The 16,776-nt window shown below is 53.1% G+C and overlaps 1 protein-coding gene across 20 annotated transcripts in view; it reads right to left on the bottom strand.

The window, feature by feature from the left end:
• Myo18a (myosin XVIIIA) overlaps positions 1-16,776 on the bottom strand; it is a 101,586-nt gene that overhangs the window by 15,283 nt on the left and 69,527 nt on the right. For all 20 annotated transcript variants that reach the window (XM_023719883.1, XM_023719884.1, XM_004635388.2 and 17 more), the window contains 17 exons: positions 13,682-13,747; positions 10,306-10,434; positions 9,512-9,655; positions 9,071-9,160; positions 8,814-8,933; positions 8,503-8,614; positions 7,549-7,676; positions 7,107-7,261; positions 5,363-5,486; positions 5,075-5,275; positions 4,404-4,514; positions 3,776-3,880; positions 3,340-3,486; positions 2,890-3,003; positions 1,448-1,564; positions 1,170-1,253; positions 614-751 (listed from right to left, as the gene is read on the bottom strand). In XM_023719883.1, the coding sequence (XP_023575651.1) occupies positions 614-751; positions 1,170-1,253; positions 1,448-1,564; positions 2,890-3,003; positions 3,340-3,486; positions 3,776-3,880; positions 4,404-4,514; positions 5,075-5,275; positions 5,363-5,486; positions 7,107-7,261; positions 7,549-7,676; positions 8,503-8,614; positions 8,814-8,933; positions 9,071-9,160; positions 9,512-9,655; positions 10,306-10,434; positions 13,682-13,747 (2,085 nt within the window). The remainder of the gene's footprint in view (positions 1-613; positions 752-1,169; positions 1,254-1,447; positions 1,565-2,889; positions 3,004-3,339; positions 3,487-3,775; positions 3,881-4,403; positions 4,515-5,074; positions 5,276-5,362; positions 5,487-7,106; positions 7,262-7,548; positions 7,677-8,502; positions 8,615-8,813; positions 8,934-9,070; positions 9,161-9,511; positions 9,656-10,305; positions 10,435-13,681; positions 13,748-16,776) is intronic.

Below are 16,776 nucleotides of genomic sequence, written 5' to 3'. Positions count from 1 at the left end.
GAGAGAGAGAGAGAGAGAGAGAGAGAGAGAGAGAGAGAGGTGTTAAAGAATGAATGGGAAGGAAGATGCAGAAAGATGGTAGGAAGGAGGGAGAAGATTGGGAAGAGAGAAAAATACAAAAGGCGAAGAAGGAATAGAGCAATAACAAAGGAAAAATGACAAGAGAAGGAGAAAAAGCAGAGAAGAGAGGGGCAGGAAAAAAGGGAATGCAAAAGGGTAGGGGAGAGGAGGAGAGAGCTATGAGATGAGAACAGACTTCAACCCTTGGAGCAGTGGCGCCATCCGCTGCATATTTATGACCCTGCCAGAGAGCGGAGTGAGGGGGACAAGAGGGGGGAGCTTGTGGCAGGAAAATATGAAGACGAAAAGCTAAGCTGCTCTGGTCCCTTGGCAGAAAGCAAGCACGGAAACAGAATGCAAAGCAGGCAGGCTCCGTGGTGCCCAGAGAGCAGGCCAGGCGCAGGAGGGGAGCCCCCACCCTGTCAGCTGGGCTGGCAGCTTGGCAAAGACCTCTGAGGAGTGTCCCTGGCCTGCCCAGCCTGCGAGCATACATAGCTCCAGCCACTAGGACAGCTCTGCCTTGTTTTCTACCAACCAAGAAAAATGAACCCACCTCCAGTCGCTTCACTTGGGTCCTTTCAAACTCCAGGCGTGTCTCCAGCTCCCTGATCCTCGCTTCCTGCCTGCTTACGAGGGACTTGTCCACCATGGACTGCTCCAGGAACTCCACCTGGCTCTGGAGGGCTTGTAGCTGAATAGAGGGTTGGGGAACAAGGGAAGAAAGAATTGAGTCCAGGAAGGGAGGGGGCAGGTGATATCACCATGGTGACCAGAGGCTGAGGCAGGGAAGGACACACAGGAAAGGGAGGAAGGAGGGGGCGCCTGAGCCAGAAGCATCCCCCACCTGCACTGGGCCTTGGCACAGAGCTTGCCCTTCAGAGAGAAAGGAGACTGCTAAGGACCAGAGAGGGAACAGGAATGTGAAATGAGGCAGCCAAAGCCAAAATGTCTGCTATGGCGCTGTGGCTTCGAGCCTAGCTCTTCCTGCTAGTGTACACTGCTCTGTGGAACACTGAAGGCAGGGAGATGCTTGCTGCACTCTGTGCCTAGGGGCACAGGCCCACACAGGGACCTGCACTCTCTCCACCAAGAGGGCCCCTTCTGCCCACCTTCTCCTGCAGCTCTTGCTTCTCCTTGTTAGCTTCTTCTAGCTGAGCCTGGAGATCATTCATCTGCGCCAGGTCTCGTGAGGCCTGGGAAGGAAGTGAGAGCACGGGCATGGGGTCGGCCTAAACACAAACCCAGCCCCTCTCCCCCTCCGAGGGCCAGGTGACCCCAACTTCCACACTGCAGCCTCCTCGGAGAAGTGGTTGCGCTGGAGGGTTGCGCAAAAGGGTGCACAGAAAGATGGTCACTGTGTGAAACACAGTGGGGCGGCAGAGGGTACCTGAGCCACAGCAGCCTTGTGCTTCTTCATCAGCTCATTCATGTCCTCCTGATCCTCTTCTAGCCGGTTCTGGATCTCATTCTTCTCACGCTGAAGGCGGCTCAGCTGCTCCTCCAGCTGGACAGAGGTAGAGATGAATCAGAGGGCACCAGACCTGCTGCGCCCGAAGACCCCCCATGGCAAGTCTAAGCCTGTCCCTGTGTCACCTCCTCTGTGGAAGGATGGCAGTGGGATGGGGAGACGATGGGTTCCAGGACTAGGGATGCTCAGGAAGCAGCCTGCTGTGTTGGAATTGGGGGAACAAGGCTGTCTGTACAGGACAGGCAGGCCCTGGACTTGTGCATGAGATGACAGCTGCCTTCTGGCAGCTCTTTCAAGGCTAATGAGAAGCCAGAAAAAGTCTGCCCGGAACAAATGACCCGTCATCCTGGCACCATCAGCACAGGCCCTGACCTGCACACACTGCTTGCTGCAGGCCTCAAGGTTGCACCCCTCAGGTTGCCAACACCCCTGGCCTGGATTCCTTTCCCCTGGGACTGCCTGCTCCGGTGCCATTCAGCCCCCACAGCCAGTCCACTCCTTGGGGGCGGGGAGGAGACAGCCAACAGCAGCTCCGGGAAATGAATGAATCTATTAGCCTGTAATTCCAAACCAAAATGACTGCGTTGGCTCCTTCTCTGCCCAATCCATCTTGTTACTGGGCTGTGGGGAGCTGGGGAAGCCTCTGCCAAGAAATTTATTAACTCGGATTTAAATAAAATGGTAATTTTATAACAGCCTTTTTTAACACAATTAAGGAATTTGAATTACTCACCTGAAAACTGCTGAGGAGCACAAATGTCACGAGGATAAATCAAGCTCGTGAGATTGGCATCTCTCGGCAGCAGGCTGGCTAGCTAGTGGGCCATGAAACCAATAGCTAAACCCAGCCTCCTCCCCTGTCTCATTTCTGGTGAAAGTATGGATGACCACATCCGGTGGTGAAGTCTGGGCCGATGGATGGGCCGTGGGAGAGGTAGGGAATTAAAAGGGAGGCATTAAATAAAGGCTCTAATTAGCTGCTTCTCTGGCTTGTCAGTGGACTGGGGAGGGGGAAGGGAGAGAAGCCAAGGCCATCCCATCCTCTTATCGTGCTTCTGCTAATCTTGAGGCACCTGTTTACATGACTCAGCCACATTAGCTGCCTTTATTTATGGTGCTGGGGTCTGTGGCCAAGCTTGAGTAGGCAGGTGGCTAAACAAGGAGTTGAGCTGGTCAGCTCCCTCTTTCCCTCTGCTCTCCTTCCAGACCTCTGTGCTGAGTGCAGAGAAGCAGAGGAGGGGAAACCACTATCCTTGCAGAATGCCTTGGAGGGAAAGGGACTGCTTGGAGTGAAGGCGGCCACAGGCCCTCCACGTGGTAGCAACCCCAGGAACCTTGCCCTCTATCTAGTGGAACCTCACCGCTGTCTTGGCCTTAGCGATGTCATCAATCTGCAGATGTAGATCTTCAATCTCCACCTCCATTGCCTTCCGTGCTTTCACAGCTGCTGCGCAGGTGAACTCTGACTCTTCCAGCTAGAAACAGCCATCCCCACCCCAGAGTGAGACATTAGCCATCCTCTGCCAGCAGGAGGGCCGTGCAAGGTGCTCAGGCTGAAAAGGGGGTCTGGACGCTCTCCTCCTTCTCCCCCTCCACACTTCAGATCCAGGGTTAAAGCTGTACCCAGGCACATGCATGGGCATCTCCTCTTGTAATGGGGATGGCTAGGGATTTCTTCACCTTGGGCTTGGCAATCAGGCTATACAGCATACACACACTAGGGACTAGCTTCTGTGAGTGCTACTTTCCTTCCCAGGAACTTAAAAGGCACTGAAGAGGAGAAAAGTGAACTGAAAAAACTCAGCAGGTACCTGGTTCTTCAGCTGGGCAATCTCCCTCTTGCTGGGGGCATTGTTCTTCAGGTGGTCCAGCATGATCTGGGCATCCGCCAGCAAAGCCTTGGTACGCTTCAGGTCCTTCCGCAGCCGCTTCTCTGACTCAAAGTCCCGCTGACTCACCTGGGCAGACACCAGAGTTGGGGCTCTGGGCTCTACCACAGGGCCTCCTCATGCCATCTCGGACCCTTCTGCTCATCTCTGCGCTTATCCTTAGAATTCCCTAAATGACTAAGAATACTGGGCATGCCAGGATCACAACAGCCAACAAGGAAGCATGTCAGCATATGGTGATGCCCCCATCCTGCAGCAGTGACAGAGAGTGCTGCAGAGCACTTCCACCCTGCCTGCTCCCAGCTGTCTGTCCCCAAGATCCACATCCCTAGGCCCAGCAGCAGGCATCCCAGCGCACCTGGTCACTAATGGTAGCGAGCTTGCTCTCCAGCTCCCGCTTCTCCCGAAGCGCCTTCTGTTTGTCCTCATACTCTTCCTCAAGCTGCACTTCCATCTGTTTTAACTGTAGTGACATGGAACAAAGGCTCACTGTCCCTTTAGTCCAAAGGCAGACAGTCCCCTTCCCTGCTGGGTCTTCAGCCCCAGGAAAATGGGGCAGGGTGAGCATGGGTGACCTTAGATGGGTCTGAACTATATTCCAAGTTTCTAGTGTTTCAGAGTGGCGGGTCTAGGGATGGACCATAAAGTGACTACCTGTGTCACAGTAGACCTCTTTATAGAGTGAGGATCTGGTCAACCATGCTAAATGACAGTAGGTAGCCCCAGAAGAGCACAGCTGGTATAGGGCAGGCTTCTACTTTGCACAAAAGGCAGAGAACATGGTCTTTTTGAGGGCCCAAGTTTTTCTACAGGCTCTGGAGAAAATATTCTAGTCCACACAAGGATGCTGAAAGGAGATTCCTGGTCCACAATGGCAATGGAAAACAATGCGGCTAAGATAAGGAAAGCAAGCCCCTCAATTTAAAGTAGTGCCAAGGGAACAGGTGTTTGTACGGGTTTTTCAAGTTACCACACAGATACCATACCTTCTTCTGACAGGACTGCCGGGCCTCCTCAACCTCCTCGTCTCGACTCTCCATCTCTTTGGAATGTGTCTGCCTCATCCGCTCCATCTCCATCTCTAGACGCAGCTTAGCCTGGATGTGGTCAGGAGTAGGAACTGGGTTTCCTTCCCAGAAGGGCTCTGCCACAATGTGCAGCTCTCCCAAGCCCAGGAGCAGAAAACATCTTGCCTACCAGTTCCCTTGCTCACTCGCACTTTGCTCTGTGGCAGCCGTCTTCCCCAAAGAAGCTGAACTCCCTTACTAGATCTCTGGCACAGGCCCAAGGAGAGGATGCTGGGGGTGAGGACAGTCCTGCAGCTTTTCCACTTGGCCTGCAGGCTCTAGCTCCCTGAACCAAACTTGGCAGCTCCGAGGCTGGCTGGGTGGGCTCATGGCCCTCTGGCTTCAATGCCTCCTGAGCCCCTCACCACTAAAGCTCAATCATGTTCTGTATTTGTGGAAAGCTTAATTGCCTTCACACCATGGCTAGCACAGATCAAGTACTCACTCAACATCTTGTGAGGAGATGAATGAATGAACAAGTCAGTGAATGAATGTGGACTCTACCCTCCCCTGGTCCATGCCCCGGTTAGTAGTGGGATGACAATAGCTGCCGCCATGCCTCAGCCCTCGCTTGACCAAGTCTCCAGCACCTGCTCCAGCATCTGGATGGTCCCCGCCTGCTCATCCAGTTCCTCTTCCTGATCCTTGACTTTGGCCTCTAGGTCCCGTAGCTGCTTCTTGACCTTGGCCAGAGAGGCTTCATCCTTAGACTCTTGGGAAGAAATGTCCTGGAGCTCAGCTTCCAGTGAGACAACCTTCTGGGTGAAACCTGCAATGTCCATGTCTTTTTCCTGGAGCAAGAGAGAAGATGAGGCTGGTGAAGAGCTGGGCCCTGCCTGCAGGGAAACAGGGCACCAAGGAAAGGTGGGCCCACAGACCTCCATTTGCTGCTTCAAGCTGAATGCCTCAGCCAGCAGCATGTCCTTTTCCCGCTGCAGCTTCTCCCGCTGCAGCTTCTCTCGCTGGGCCTCCTCATGTGCTTGGGAGAGCTCGCTGTCAAATCTAGGAGGAGGCATAGTGGTCTTAGGTATGGACGGAGTCTGGGTCCCTGGTATACAACCTGCCAGGAAGTGATGCTGTGGATATGGATGGGACAAAAGCAGGGCTAGAGATAGTGTATGGAGCCCAACTGGGGGCCAGAGGTGAGGTGGGGGTAGCATTCAAGTGTTACAGTCAGCTACTGAATTTATGCCAAGAAGCTAGGCCTAGGTTGGAGGACACTTCACTGAGCCAGGTTTTTCACCCAGGGGACCTAAGAGGACCATAACTGCTTCTAGGGAAAAGACAGACAGACTCCATCTTCAGAAATTAATTCTCTGCATTGTCTGTTTCAACAGATCAAAGAATAAGGAGTCAGGATGAAGGCAGACTGGGCATCAGAATAGGTAGAAATAGATGTTCGGCCTCATCCAAATTACTCTCCACAGGTCAACTTGGCCACTCTACGTGGGGCTGCTGGTTCTTGCTCCTACCCCTGGGGGCCACCTGCCCCAGCAGCACCCAGGTCACCCCTGGGATACCGCACGCTGGGCTCAAAGCCAGCATTCCTTCCAGGCCCAGCTGGCAGGGTCTCCAATGGGCACACTACTGGGGCCCTCTTTTATCACCCCTCACTTGCCAGCCTTCCATTTCCCACCCAATGACTCTAAATAAGGAGCAAATTGCTGAAATTCCCCTTAATACCTTCTCTGAATAGCTAAACAGGTTCCTATGGAAATTGAACAGCCTCCCTCCACCAACCTCACATCAAAAAAGAGTAAGAAAACTCCGGGCTGCTGAAACCTAATAAGTTGCCCAGCAGGAGTGCCGTGACATAGTAACTAGGCCGAGCTGGCACTGTCATCAGGGTGCTCAGAAGGGGGGGGGTCCTGCCAAGAGTGCCCGCCTTTGGGTAAAAGGGCGAAATGGGGGTAAAGATAAGAATAGCAGCAGTGGGCTGCCATGTGCTGGGACAGAAAAGCTTCTTACTTTCCCTCACTTTCCTTGGAGCAGCAGCCAGGTGGGAAGATGGCAGAAAGTCCAGGAGGACAAGGCAACCCTGGATGCTGGGGGTCTCTGCTCTGCCCCCCTCACTCCCAGTACCCTTCACAGAGGCAGCTGATGCCTCTGCCAGAAGCTCTTCCCTGCAGAGGGGAAATGGGCGCTGTTCCTGCTCCCTGGGGCACCCTGCTGGGCCAGGGTGTGTGGGCTTCTTGGTGCTAATAAAGGCGTCCCATCCCATCCCCAGCCAGGGAAATTAATTTAGATTGGATTTTCTCCTGTGAGGGCTGCCCCCCTCCTTTGTGTCATTACCATAATGAGATGGAAGTGGTACGGTAGTTTAACGACATTAGTCAGGAGAGTGTGTTTGTGTAGCTGAGGCAAAGAAGAGCGACACAGACGACGCTAGGCAGGGGCACTGGGCCCGCGATGGGGTGACAGGCACACACTGGGTACAGACATCTGAGCAGAGGTCAGGTGGGCTGTCCTGGGGGCAAGGTCTGAGCAGAGTGAGTCTCCATTCACAGGCCACGATGGCCAAGTTCATGTCTTCCCTTCTTCTTTCCCCTCTAGGGGTCAGGGAGAGGGTCCTATCTGTGGCTGCTCTAGAAGGTCCTCTGAGCCCTGCGCAGGGCCACCCACCTCCTCTGCTTCTTCTCTAGCTCATGGTTCCGGACCTGCTGGCCCTCCAGGTGCAGCTTGGTGTCCTGCAGCTCGGCTGTCAACCGCTGGCACTTCTTCTTAAGCTGCTGCAGAGCCCGCTGGCTCTCATCACTATCTGCCTGCAGGTCCCCGATCTAGAGGCCCAGATGGGATACAACACCAGCAGTCATTGAAAGGACCATAAAGCAGGAGTGGAAAAGGGAAGGTAAAGAGGGTGGGTAGATAAGGGGAAGACCTAGGGGTGAGGGGTGAGGTCCGGGCCATCCTGGAAACCCAAGATGCTCTAACAGTGGTTTGTTTCTGGTTGTCCTGGCAGGACAGGCTAACATGCCAACCTTCCCTGTTCTTCCCAGGCCCGCCTGCCTCCAACTGTTCACCATGCCCTTGCAGGCATGGGCCTTTGCTCCCTGGCCAGCCTCACCCTCCTCTCCAGCTGCCTCTTGCTCTGCTGCTCTGCCTCCAACTTGTCCTCTAACTCCTGCTGGAGCCGCTTCTTGGTGAAGTCCACCTCCCGCACAGCTCGCTCGTATTTCAGCCGCCACTCGCCCCCTGTGGATTTAGGGGCAGATGGAGGTGGGGGTTCCAAGAGTTCCCAAGATGGTATAGAGGAAGGAGAGGGCCAGGAGAGAGCAGCAGGTGGAGCCAGTCAGAAAGATTCAAAAATGTCACTGGAATGACAGCTCTGAACCAGGGCAGAAGGAACCCCTAATAGGGAGACAACTAGAGGGGGTGGTGATGTAGGGACATGTGTTGTCCTTTCCCTGGGGACTGCAAGGATGGTGACCCTCAGAGGGTCATTATCATGGCTTTTAATCTCCCATATTTAACAGCACCTTTATTTTCTTTTTTAAATTTATTTATTTATGTGTGTGTGTGTGTGTGTGTGTGTGTGTGTGTGTGGCCAGCCCAGCCCACCAGGGGGCGGGGCTGGCTGGCATGCGGCGCTGGGGATTGAACCGCGGTCCCTGTGCTTTGCTATGCTTGTTCTAAGTAGGTGCTCTAGACCACTGAGCCATCTCACCAGCCCCAGCACCTTTATTTTCTCATGTATTTTCACATTAGTATTTTGGTGGTACTGAGGATTAAACCTGGGATGCTCTACTACTGAGCTATTCCCCTAGCTCCAGCCCTTTTATTTTTTATTTTGACACAATCTTGCCAAGTTGCCCAGGTTGAGGTGATCCTCAGGCCTTCCCCAGCCTCCCACGTGTGTGCCACCACACCCAGGCTATTTAGTTTTAGAATAGCCTGGCATGGGTGGGGGATATTACAAAGGGAAGCCTGAATTGGGGCATGAAGAGGGGCATGACTGACCAGGGTGGGCAGCAGGGAGTGACACCGAGGCCCGTGCCCAGCTCCTCCCCCTCAGACCCACCTGTATCACTGTCATCCACCTCTCCATTGATCTCAGCCGCCCTGATGAGCCGAGCCTCCATCACTTCCATTTCCATCACCTCCATTTGCTTCTTCAGTGCGTCATACTGGGTCTGTAGGACAGAAGGTTATGGGGGGGCCATCATTCTTTCCCTCAGCTGTCCCATATATTCCCTAAACCACACAGATCATATCAAATGCTTACCAGGACAGACAGGGTTGCTGAGCTAAGGGACAAGGTGTCACCTGGCTGTGCAGGCAGCAGACTGTGGTAGACACTAGCCTGCGATCCTCACTCAGCTCTTCCCTCACCTGCAGCTCCTTCATCTCCTTCTCCGCTCGGAGCCTCTCGGCTGTCTCTGCGTCCAGCAGCTGGGAGGCGGACTCTCCCGTGTTACGTTCATCCGTCAGCTCCGATGTCAGCTCTGAGATCTGGGGTGGGGGAAGGGGGTCAGCGCCAGTTGAAGTGCCTGTTTTACTCAGCCAGAACACCAACACTGAGAGGGCTTCTCAGGGCTGAGGCACACAGCAACAGTGGGCCAATCTGTCTGGTTCTTGGAGCCACTCACCCGGGTCTCCAACCGGTCACTGTTGAGGCGAAGCTCATTCCGCTCCTTCTCCACTTTCTCAAGTTTGCTTCTCAGCTGCTGGATCTCTTCCTAGGGCAGGGCAGGGAGGGCCAAGTGAAGGACCATGAGGGGTTGAGGGCCCCAGATCTGCACGTGAACCGCAGGCCAGTACCAGGGGGAAGCACCTTCCCAAAAGAGGAGCCACTGCTTTCTAGGGCTCTAGTCCATAGACCCTGCCCTCTAAGCTGGCACTGCCCACGATTTTATTCTAAGAGGCTACCTGGGGGCCCAAGCAGCACTGTAGAGGTCACCTGGGCTTAGTTCCAGGACCCTAGCTCTTTGTAGTAAACAAGGAATGCCTTTGAGTCCAAGACAAGCTGGTAACACCCTCACACAGGTAGGTCTCCTCCTAGGGACCTGGCTGCCCCAGCAGTCACGTACGTCTTTGTTGCGGATCTGTTCTTCTGACAGTTGTACTTCGATGAGAGGCCGCACAGTTGTAAAGAGCTTCCACCAGGGCCAGTCTTTCACCCCTTTGTTCTTCTTGATGTTCTTCTGCACACAGCGGATGGCCAGGTCCTGGATCTGCAGTTGGGGTGGAGATGGTACATGGCATGGCCCTCAGTTCCCCTTGGGGTGGGGGGCGGGCCACTAGCAAAGCCCTGGGTCTGCTTCTCTGGCCTCCTGACCCTGAGTCACAAACTTCCCACGCTCTACCCTGTTTCCCTCTCTCTGTACCTCTCAGGGGGTGGGTGGTCCTAGGAGCACCACACTGGGCACTAAGCACTCCACCGTCATTAGGAATAATGTCATCTGCTTTATTTGCTGCCTGATTATTTCCAGCACCCTATCCTAGCTGTGCTATAAAACCTAATCTTGCTGAAACACAAGAGGCGGCAGTACTGGCTGTTTTATGGACTTGCTAATAAGAAAAAGAGTCGCTGACACAGCTCCTTAATCTTCATAGAGCAGCCTGTGATCCAAAGCCCACCTTTGCCTGGGCCCTGCTTCCTCTCCACCCCACCATATAGTGCCCCAACCAGTCCACAAGGCCCTGCTGCTGCACATACCAGTGCTTTCCCCTCACTGGCCCAGGGAATGGTGCTCCTGGAAGGTTCCCACCTCCTTCCCCCTAGATGATGATAACCAGTAACCCTAAGACCTCCCGTTCCTGCATGTTCCCTGCCCCTGGCCAGGAACTCAGCGATCTAGGTAAGGGTGTCCTAGCACAGCACCTTTCTCTTCTTGAAATGCTGGCGGGCAAGGTACCCCCTGCAGGCTGCCTGGAACAGGGTCAGGTGCCTGCTGGTTTGCTCATCCCGCTGCTCCTCCAGTCGTGCCAATGTGCCTGCTCGAAAGAACACCTGTTGGAAGAAGCAGACAGGTAAAGGCCAGAGACTGGATAACACAGCTTAGGGGAGGACAGAAAGGCAAAATGTGGAGAGGGAGGGGCAAGCAGCTGGCATAGGGAAGCAGCAGGCCAGGGAGTGTGGTCCTTGGTTTGGGAAGAGCCTGAAAATCCACTTGTCTAAGAAAGGAGGGGAGGAGCAAGAACAGGCAGTGGGAGACCTGACAGGAAGGCTCAGGCTGGGATGGGGAGGTTTAGGGTAGAGAGGCTGGAAGGATAAAAGGCAGGAAAGCCAAAGAGAAGGCACCTGGGGCAGGGAGGGAAAGGGAGTAGAGGGCAGAGCCTCCAGAAGCAAACGTGAGGCTCCTCCAAGACTGGTGGCAACACTGTCAATGTCCCCTGTGCCGCACCCCACTGCAGGACCCAACCTCTGGCTCCAGGTGCCTGGTGTCAGGTGAACAGGGCAGGAAGAAGATGTTGGGATAGAGGAGAGGATCCAGGAAGCAGCATGAGAGGAAGAGGGAGTGGGGAGTGGCGCAAGCTTCTGCCCCTTTCACCCTCCTGCTTGGTTTCACTACAGCCAGTCTCCTCTTTCATGTGTCAGTGCTCCACCCCTCCACACACCCAGGTTTCACCTTCTCTCATATGAGGTGGGTGGGAGTTGGCCCCATCAAGGGACCTGTCCTACAGGTTTGGGGGCTGGAGGACAGCCCAGCGTGAAACAGCTGGGTGCCCCCACACCTGCTTCACTCTGCTGCCCTGAGCTGGAGTTGGGTAAAAGCTCCCTATTAAAAGAAGAGGAGTGGGAAGAAGAATGGTCAGGTGAAAGAGAGGGCAAAGGGAAACATGTAGATATGCCCACCTCTGCCTGGCACAGAATCCCATGGTGGGGCAGAGAAGACGTGACCTCCATGGGAAACACAGGTTATGTAAATGTACTCAGGACACCACTGGGCTCCCAGTATAGCGAGATTCCATCAGGGAAGACATGGGGAGAGAGCCTCTACTTTCTGCTGAGGGAGCTGTGTCTCTGAACATCCTACAAAAGCCTTGTTCCCTGAGGCTGGGCTTGTAAAAAGCTAGCTCAGTCCTTTGTGACACTTCCCCAAATCCTGCAAGTAGGGCTAAGTAGGATCCCCCGTGGGTCTTAATCCTGACCCAAGTTTCAATTTCCCATACTGTGTGAGCCTGAAATTCCACTGGGTGAGAAAAGGTGAGAGTGGGGCCGGGGAGATAGCTCAGTAGAATAAGTGCTTGCCTGGCAAGCTCAAGGGCCTGAGTTCAATCCCCAGTTCCACTAAATAAATAAATAAATAAATAAATAAATAAATAAATAAATAAATATAAAAGAAAGAAAGAAAAGAAAAAAAAAGGGGAGAGCAAGGTCTGCTGTGGACAAACATGCTTGGTGAGCACACATGGATATCTGCCCAGGAGCAGAAGAAGATGCTGGTGCAGAGGGTAAAGAATGGCCCAGAAATGTAAGAAGACAAAGAATGGTCTTGAGACTAGGACAGCAAGCTTCAGAACTCTTCTGAACACTTGTGTGGTGTAGGGTCCTTTGGGGTATTAGGTGAAAGTTCAGGGCCATCTCCTCCCCCACATACCCATTCATACAGATTTTATAATGTCAGAAGGCTCTCAGGCTCCCTGATGCCTACCTAAACCCTCAGGGCCCTGGAAGCTCGGGTGGAGACCGCCCTTTAGAGGGTGAACAAACATGTAGGGATCCCCACTCAGCAGACAGTGCTAACTACAGCTGCAAGATCAAGCTAACTCTCCCCAGCTAGACATGAGCAAACATTCAACCTTGTGCTCTGCCCTGTCCTTGGGTACAAGTGGGCCCTGGGGCTCCCCTGCTTCAGGGTACATCTGAGAGGATTCAGGACCACAGAGGTCTGAGATGGCAGCTGGAAGTGGACAAGCCCACACAGGTCTGCTCCTGCCTGAGATGTGCTAGGGAACCTGGGCACTGGCTTGGAGGGGTTCTACCTCCAGTACCAGCCAGCAGTAGGCCAGTCTGCCAGAGGGGCAGGAGACCAGGGTAAACCAGGAGACACTGAACAGCTATAGGAATGACCCTGATTGCAGACTGACTCAACACAGAAGCCCAGTTCGGAATCCCTAAGCCTAAGAAAAGACAGGGGGAGGAGAGCAGAGAAAGGAGGGAGCCAAATGCAGAGGGAGACCAAGTAGAGACTAGAACCTGGAAGTGATGGGAGAGAGTGGGACCACAACAGATACAAAACAGAGAAAAGCCAGAGAAATCAGAATTAGAAAGCAAGGGACAGAGAACAGCAGGGGCTGTTGTGGCTAAGAATAAAAGGGAAAGCTAAGGACAACAGGGGCAGACATGGGAAGACACAGACACGGGGACTGAGGGAAAGGGATTCACAGTGAGGGAGGGGCCAAGACCCTATCTCAAAATGCTCAACATAGAGGGCAGACAACAGAAAGGACAGAGCACAGGGAACAATATGCCAGCTTTTCCCAAGCACTTTCTTCCAACTCTGCTTCCCAAGAGTCCCTGAACCTAGAGTTCCTTCCTTCCCTGCTGACAAGGACAATCCAGAAACCCCCCTCTGGCTCCCTCCCTCCTCCTCCTTTCATCCCAGCCCTCAGAGCACATAAGCAGTTATCACCTGCCCAGTCTTCCCCATCTGGGATGGGGCGAGCAGGGGTCCCTGCCTGTGGGAGGAGTGCTTGGCTAGGCCACTGGTATGGGGCAATGCAGTGGGCCGGGTGTGGTGTGCCTCCCTTTAACACACCACGTTCCAGTCAGATGAGGAATTCAGCCTCGGGCAGGTGGTGTCTGCTCTTCTGGGATCCTGGTAGTGGCAGATAACTCCCACAGGTGCTCTCTCCCTCCAGCCTCCTGGCTCCTCCTAGCCCACCTCCGCTGAGCCCATCTTTTGGCCCCCACTCGCTGCACAGGACTCAGGCCAAGTTCCAAGCCACCTTCCAACTCACTCCTCCCTGACATCACACAGGTGTTCCCAGCACTGAACAAGCCAGTTATCCAGAAGGGAGGAAAGTCATAAGTTTGCTGTACCTGAACATCTACTCCCTGGCTCCTGCTCCTGACGGGGGCCCCTTGCAAGAAGGGTCAGCCACTGAGCAGCTGGAGTGGGTGGTGGGGTGGGGGGGTAGAACTCGGAGGGGAGACTTCTGAAGACTGAGCAGTGAAGACAGGAGAGGAGGGACTGCCACCTCACAGAGTTACCAGGGAGCGAGGCCCACCTGCCCTCCTGTAGACAACTCACCCGGCTCAGGCCCATGCACCAGCTGCTCTTCTCCAGATCCAAGGACTCCAGCAACTCCTCCACTGCCTGAGGAGAGAGGACTCCGTCAGGGAGCATGCCCGGCACCTCCCCACCTCGTCACTCGGTCCTCCCCTTGCTCCTCCCAAGCAGTCCATTACTTATTTCTCAAGCCATTCTGCTGGGCTTCTGCAGTGCCAGCCACTGTGTTTGACTCTAGTGAGAGACAGGTGACTACAAGAGGAAGAAACTCTTCCTGGAGAGCAAGACAAGTGAATTGGTGAAGTATGGAGAGGAGGAAGCATCTAATCAGGAAGGGGGACTGTGAAAGCCACCCTGCAGGAAGTGCTGCTTGGGCTGAGAATTTAGACACAGGCAGGAATTAGCCAGAGGAGGGACAGGAGAAGGCATTTCAGGCAGCACAACCAGCATGAGCAAAGGCCCAGGGGCAGAGTGCACAGAGGAAACCCAAGTGTTTCGGAACCACCGAGGGAGATGGGAGGTAAGTGTGTGGTGCCCTAGGAACCCCTGAAGTGTCTTCTCAGAGAGGGACATGATCAGACTTGCCTTTTGTAGACATCCCACTGCCAAATGGGTGGAAGGTGGATGGAGGCCCCTGTAGGCAGTGATCCATAAGAAAGGAGGCTAGTGCCTGCCCCAAAAGGAAGAAGGTGAAACACAGGAGATGTTAAGAGGACAGAGCCTTGTCAAATATGGGGGTGGGGGATAAGAAGAAATCTAAGGCTATGCTGACTTCTGACTCATACACCAAAACAGGTCTTGGTGTCACTACCCAAGGCAGGGAATGTAAGGTGTGGGAAAAGGGATGGGTTTGTTTTGAACATGGCAGTTTGAGGTATAAGAGGGATACAGGCAGAGACGTTCAGAAGGCAGCTGGATGGAAATGGATGCCTGGGAGCTCAGGAGAAAAGCTGGGGTTGGGGCATTGATCTGGGAGTCATCAATATATATGCAGTAATTGAAGTGATGGGTGTGAATGAGGTTGTCCTGGAGGAAGGAGTAGATAGAGAACAGAGCCAAGGAATACACTGAGGAGACCCACATGGAAGGGACGGGTAGAAGCAGGACAGTGCAGAGGGAGTGAGAAGAACAGAGACAATAAAGAAGGTGAACAGAAATAATGTTTCTAAAGGAACAGAGCTGTCAGAAAAGTCACATTGCTGAGAATGCAAGGAACAGGATAGAAAAGTAGCCATTGGCTCTAGTGACAGAGGCTACAGGGAGACAAGACCAGTTCCAGGAAGCTCATACTGCTGGGCTGGGGCAGGGAGGCAGGACACAGTCAAGCATGGGACACTTTTTTTTTTTTTTTTTGGTGGAACCAGGGATTGAACTCAGGCCCTTGTGCTTGCCAGGCAAGTGCTTGTTCTACTGAGCCATCTCCCCGGCCCTGCATGGGACACTTGACAAAGGGTTTCTTTTGCAAAGCAGGTCTGTGGAACAGGTGTCCAAGGACAAAAAAGAGCCAGGAAGGGTTTCTCTGCCCAAAGGGCCCTTTGGCTGGTTGAGGAGCTGCCTCTAAGGGTCAAAGTGGCAGCCTAGAATGACATAAGCACAAGAGAGTTAATACTGAAGGAAAGGTTTCTGGGAGGCCAGAAGGGATGGATTACAAAGCGCAGATGGTAGAAGTTGTAGTCTTGATTTTATTAGAATTTGGAGGCAAGGTCATCTGCTGGGAAGAAGTTGGGGGTCGGGGCCAGATAAGGACAGAAGTTGTGGAAGACTTTCTGGATCACCTCTGCACCCCACCTAAGGGTAAAGACTATGAACCTACAGGGATTCAAGCCCACATTATTGCTTAATTTTCTTTCTTTTTTTTTTTTCATTTATTTTATTTGTGTGTGTGTGTGTGTGTGTGTGTGTGTGTGTGTGTGGCCAGCTCAGCCCACCAGGGGGCGGGGCTGGCTGGCATGTGGTGCTGGGGGATTGAACCGTGGTCCCTGTGCTTTGCTAAGCTTGTTCTAAGTAGGTGCTTTAGACCACTGAGCCATCTCACCAGCCCTTAATTTTCTTTCATGGCTCTTGGGAGTCCAAAAGTGAGGAATGTGGTAAAATAATCAGACAGAGAAACCCAATTATAAAGAAATTAAACAGTAAAATAAAGGCAGATGTTTTGGAATAGGGGCGAGAATCAGAAGGGGGAGGGAGGTACAGAGGAAAGGGGATCAAAAATGATTAGGATGCTATGTACATGTACCAATCCCCAAAACAAATGTAAACTTCATGCATTATAACACGTGCCAATAGTAATAATGATATATTTTTTTTCTTTAAAAACAATAAAGTGCACAGCTACCCAAAGGTTGGACCTTCAGGGTGGGAGTCTGGCAGGGCAGATACTATGGAAAGTTCAGGAAAACTAAGGAGAATGAAGGCTGAGCAGGAAAGGAAGTATAGTCAGAAAGGAACTGACAGAGTAGAGAGAATGGGGTGGGGTCTTGAAATCAGAAGTCTTGAAGGAGTCAAACGGCAGGTTTTCTGAGAAGAGTGAGATCCACAGGTAGGAGGCCTTGGCCAGAGAAGGCCATGCTAAAAGTTAAAAGTTTGGAGGTGGAATATTTCCAGAGATGACAAGGCACATGGAGGTCAAGGCAAGAGAGAAGGACCATCCACATTTACATCAAGGTCTCATGCAACACCAGCAGGCCTGAGAATGGAGAAAAGGTTGTTAAGGGCCCTGTGAATATGGTTGTGACCCAAGGGGAAAGGTGAGGGGGACACACGGAGACACTCAGAGCATTGCCATGAGGCTTTCTGTTCACTCTGCAGCATCCTTCCATTTAGGTCTGATTGATTGATTGATTGATTGATTGATTGATTGATTGATTTTGCAGAACCAGGGATTGAACTCAGGCCCTTGTGCTTGCCAGGGAAGTGTTTATTCTACTGAGCCATCTCCCAGGCCCCTTGTTTAGGTCTGAAGTGCTGTCAAAGCCAGACTGGGTACCTGAGGCAGTGTATGGGGCAGGAATGTGGGGTTTCTCTGCTCAAAGAGCCCTTTGGCTGCTTGAGGAGCTGCCTCTAAGGGTCAAAGTGGCAGCCTAGAATGACATAGGGATACCACTTCTGTAGGCATG

Source organism: Octodon degus, unplaced genomic scaffold, assembly GCF_000260255.1.
Source record: "Octodon degus isolate 3935 unplaced genomic scaffold, OctDeg1.0 scaffold00072, whole genome shotgun sequence".
Taxonomy (NCBI): domain Eukaryota; kingdom Metazoa; phylum Chordata; class Mammalia; order Rodentia; family Octodontidae; genus Octodon; species Octodon degus.
Note: the sequence above shows the minus strand (reverse complement) of the source record. Positions and strands in the feature narration are given on the sequence as shown.